Consider the following 5,137-nt stretch of genomic DNA (forward strand, 5'->3'; position numbering starts at 1 on the left):
GAGAGAAGGAGCATGCACATGCAAATGGGGCAGGGACAGAGAGAGAGGGAGACAGACAGAATCCCAGGCTGGTTCCACAATGTCAGTGCAGAGTTTGATGAGGGGCCCGAACTCAGGAACCATGAGATCATGACCTGAGCCCAAGTCAGGTACCGAACCTACTGAGCCATCTAGGTGCCCACATCTCTATTTCTGTTTGTGTGTCTACTACCGGAGGAGATTATTTGCCTCAGGTCATTACATGTATTATGTTAAAAATTGAAAATTTTTTCTCAAAGTGAGTATCATTAAAAGATAAAATGATTTTTTCCAGTTGAAACATATCAAAGAACTTCTATCAACTATTTAAAATTTTTTTTGACATTTATTTATTTTTGAGAGGCAGAGAGAGACAAAGCACAAGCAGGAGAGGGGTGGAGAGGAGAGAGAGAGAGAGAGAGAGAGAGAGAGAGAGAGAGAGAATCCGAAGCAGACTCCAGGCTCTGAGCTGTAAGCACAGATCCTGACGTGGGGCTCGAACTCACGAACTGTGAGGATCATGACCTAAGCTGAAGTTGGATGCTTAACGCATTGAGCCACCTAGGTGCCCCTCTATCAACTATTTTAAATTAATAATTGAGATCCCATATTTCACTTGATGATAGAATTCTTTTCTGAAATAATTATTTTGTGTAGTTAGACAACTGTGTGAATGAAGCTTGGGATCCTGTGATAACTCCTGACTTGTACCATAAAATATACTATTAATATGAACTTTAGTGAATTATGATGGACTCTCTTGACTCCAGGGTCATTCTTTACTGCCTTTAATTTTTTCCCTTCATTCAATCAGTGTGATGCACTCATTAAATAACTACTTGTGTTAGTTACCTCTGGTGTTTTTAATGGAGGTAGGGGATACCCATATGAACTAAAATTATTCCTGTACCCAAGAGACTACACTGGTTAACTTGAGAGATGGAAATGGATATAATCATGAGAGATAGAGTGAAATAAATGCTAACAGTACAGAGTAGAGAGACTTAGGCAGGTTTGGAAGATTTCACAGGGAGGGATATTTGAGCTGGGACACTGAAAATTGGGACATTGCAGAACAGAATGAGAAATTTTGAAAGTGGAAAGAAGGAAAATGTTTAAAGACTAATTAAGCAACAGGAATAACAGAGACTTTGAAAGTTCTTTGCTGTGCATGAGGAATTGTTAGGTGGCTCACACGAGTGGCTGAAATCCTATCCATTTATAAGAAATCATAGTCAAAAGTATTTGAAGTTGACCCTGTATGTTACTGAGGTAGAATGCAGGGCAGGAAGAAATAATAAGAGTGAGAGTAGAAGAAACCAGAAACCAGAAGGGAAACAGGTCCAGAGGTGGAATTCATTTAGTTGTAGCAGTTTTGGATCCACACTGGCATTGGGCACTTCTTGCCTCCTCCAAGTAGAAGACCAATATAAATCAGATGAAGCTTATTTGGCTGTGTGAACTGCTAATAGGATAACTGTTTTTATGGACTGTAGGCTTCCTTATGTAAACACTAATATTTGCCTAGGCAATTGTTTTTTATTTTCTTTCTTCCTTTAGGTAACATGAAAACTGATCCTGGTATCTGAGGCAATGGATAGAAGGAATCAGTCGACAGTATCAGAGTTTGTGCTCCTGGGACTCACTAATTCATGGGAGATCCAACTTCTCCTTTCTGTTTTCTCTTTTTTGTTCTACTTGGCAAGCATGATGGGAAACCTTGTCATTGTGTTCACTGTAACCTTGGATGCTCATTTGCACTTCCCTATGTATTTCCTCCTGGCTAACCTCTCAGTCATTGATATGTTGTTTTGCTCAATCATAGCCCCTAAAATGATTTGTGATATTTTCAAGAAGCACAAATCCATCTCTTTCTGTGGATGCTTTACCCAGATCTTCTTTAGCCATGCTGTCGGGGGCACTGAGATGGTGCTGCTTATAGCCATGGCCTTCGACAGATATGTGGCCATATGCAAGCCTCTGCACTACTTGACCGTCATGAGTCCCAGGATGTGTCTATACTTTGTAGTCACTTCCTGGGTCATTGGCTTCATCCATTCATTGATTCAAGTAGTTTTTCTGGTAGACTTGCCTTTTTGTGGCCCTAACGTGTTGGACAGTTTTTATTGTGACCTTCCCCGGCTCCTCAGACTTGCCTGCACAAACACCCAAGAACTGGAGTTCATGGTTACTGTGAATAGTGGGCTCATTTCTGTGGGCTCCTTTATTGTGCTGGTCATTTCGTACATCTTCATTTTGTTTACTGTTTGGAAACATTCCTCTGGTGGCTCATCCAAGGCTATCTCTACACTGTCAGCTCATATCACTGTGGTAGTTTTGTTCTTTGGGCCACTGATGTTTTTCTACACATGGCCTTCTCCCACATCCAACCTGGATAAGTATCTTGCTATTTTTGATGCATTTATCACTCCTTTTCTGAATCCAGTCATCTATACATTCAGGAACAAAGAGATGAAAGCGGCAATGAGGAGATTGTGCAGTCATGTTGTGCATTACCGGACGATCTCGTGAACTGCTGGCTATGAAGATATGAAATCATAGATTCTCCCTCATGCTGGTTGTAGAAAAGACATTTTACAATTTCAGGAAAATACTCAACACTTAAGATGTTATATGCCTAGAAAAGTACTATCTATGATATTATGATATCGATTTCACCATTAATTTAGAAGCGATGTTATTCTTTGATAGTCTATACATCAAAGTGTCAAAAACCAAATCATATGTGCTTTGTCACCTACATGGTTAGGAGCATGCCACATAATTGAATAACCAAGATTTATTTTATCTTCCTTCTGCTTACGATTTTAAGTCTCAATTTCAATTTTCTTTGTTTCTACTTTGTTTGATTCTTATTTCTCCATTTTCTGCTTCTTTGGTGTCCTTATCAGGCTCCTCTATCTGGCAGTGTATAAAATTGCTAATTCTATGTTAGAATGGTAGAAGTTAAAGCTAGATTGAATTACCAACATCACTGCTTCTGATCCTCTTGGTGCCCTAGCTATAACCCAAGAAATGAGGGGTGACTGCAATTGGCCCAGGAGCAGGACAGAAATTACCAGAGAGCCAGGCACCAGAAACTATGTCCTTGGTTGCCATGTCACTGGCCCATCACTTTCAAATCAATTTTGCATTTGAATTTCTGAACAAATTCTACTCTTCCAGTTATTTCCTATAGATATATTTAAAGAAAGAGGTTTATATCTCTTATGTATTCCTTTTTTTACTGGTAAATAGTCATCAACATTGAGCACTTCCTTATCATTTCTAAGTCTTTTCTTAGATTCTACCATGACCATACTCAAATTCCTAAAGGGTCACTGTGGCCCTTTTGTTTGAATGAAGGCATGTGGGAGTTAACTATATACAGACTCCTAGTCTGGAACAATGCATAGTGTGTCCACCAGATGATACCCCCTCCCATCCCATGATCACCGCACCACTTCCTTGATGTATGATTTGAATGAAGGTACTTGGTAGTTGATACAACCCCCACACTGTTTCCGTGCCCTGTGGGTTTCAGCTATTGTAGAGGGTGAGGCGCTGAGACTGTCACATCCACACATCCAGACAGTATTTCAAAAAGTACATTATATTCTGTAGGGACAGTGGTGGCAATAAAATACCCAAACAATATTGGAACGGTGATCCCCATCCTCTGTCCATTTAATTCGCCACTGTGACTCCTACAAAAGTCAGGCAGATCCTGAAAAATGACAATGGACTATTGTAAACTCACCCTTGTAACAGACCTAACTGCAGTTGCTTTACCAAGGGTGGTAACTTTGTAAGAGAAGATTAACACAGCCTTGGCCATATGATATGTGATCATTGATCTTGTCCATTTTTTTCCCCATATCTTTCAGAAAGGAGATTAGAAACAGCATTTTTATGAAATGGACATCAGTATATATTTACAGTTTTACCCTTTATCTTATAGTTGACGAGATCCAGGCCAACTGGATATTTTATATGTCATCATAATTGTCTATTATATTAATGACATCATGCCATCAAACCAGATAAGGAGGAAATGGCAAGTACATTCATCCACTGGTAATATATATGTGTTGTCAAGGGAGAGAATAAGTTGTGTAAAGAATGAGGAAATTTCACATCATTAAAATTTTAGGATTTCAAGATATGGATCAAAGACTCAAATGTAGAAGAAAACACAGGGCAAATGGTCTTTGACACTGGTCTTGGCAATAATTTCTTGGGTAAGACACCAAATACACAGGCAACAAAAGCTAAAATAAACGATTGAGAAGAAACAAATCTAAAGAGCTTCTGCACAGCAAAGGAAACAATAAATTGAAAAGGCAACTTACAGAATGGCAGAAAATGCTTGCAAATCATATATTTGATAAGGGGTTATTATACAAAATAATGAGAAAGTCATACAAGTAATAGCAAAAAGTAATTAATCCAATTTAAAAAAGGGTATAGGACCTGAAAAGACATTTTTCCCCCCAAAAAGACATATAAATGTACAATATGTGTATGAAAAGGTGCTCACCCTCACTAATCATCAGGGAAATGCACATCAAAACCACAATGAGATATCACTTCACACCTGTTATTATGGCTATTACAAAAAAAGAGACAAATGCTAGCAAGGACGTGGAGAAAAGGGAACCCTTCTGCACTGCTGATGACAAGCAAATTGGTACAGCTGCTCATTTATAGTGAACATTATGAAAGTTTACAAAGAACAATATGATGGTTCATCAAAAAACTGAATACAGAACTACCACATGATCCAGCAATTCTGCTTCTGCGTGGATATTGAAAGGAAATGAAATCAGTATCTTGAAGAGGTATCTGCATACCCGTCTTCACTTCAGCATTATTACAGTAGCTAGGATATGGAAACAATGTAAATTTCTTTCAGTGCACGTTGAATAAATAAAATGGGGTATATATGCAAATGGAATCTTTAGCCATAAAAGGCAAATCCTGCCATTTGCGATAACATCGATGAGCGTGGAGGGCATTATTCTAACTGATAAAGCCAGATAGAGAAAGACAAATAATGTACATTATCACTTATATGTGGGATAATTTCTTTTAAAAAAAGAATCTGATTTCACAGACA

At 38.5% G+C, this 5,137-nt stretch overlaps 1 protein-coding gene across 1 annotated transcript; it reads left to right on the top strand.

Annotated features, from left to right (window-relative positions):
* The first annotated feature begins 1,426 nt into the window (after nucleotides 1-1,426).
* LOC131518169 (olfactory receptor 4F15) lies at nucleotides 1,427-2,596 on the top strand. Its single transcript, XM_058740762.1, has one exon. It carries the CDS (start codon nucleotides 1,612-1,614, stop codon nucleotides 2,548-2,550), a length of 939 nt encoding a protein of 312 aa, XP_058596745.1. The 5' UTR covers nucleotides 1,427-1,611; the 3' UTR covers nucleotides 2,551-2,596.
* Nucleotides 2,597-5,137: the final 2,541 nt, after the last annotated feature.

This window comes from Neofelis nebulosa, chromosome 7 (genome assembly GCF_028018385.1).
Source record: "Neofelis nebulosa isolate mNeoNeb1 chromosome 7, mNeoNeb1.pri, whole genome shotgun sequence".
Taxonomy (NCBI): Eukaryota; Metazoa; Chordata; class Mammalia; order Carnivora; family Felidae; genus Neofelis; species Neofelis nebulosa.

Bases quoted from the DNA above. Each gene is read 5' to 3' on its own strand.
- LOC131518169 (XM_058740762.1), top strand. From the start codon at position 1,612: ATGGATAGAAGGAATCAGTCGACAGTATCAGAGTTTGTGCTCCTGGGA.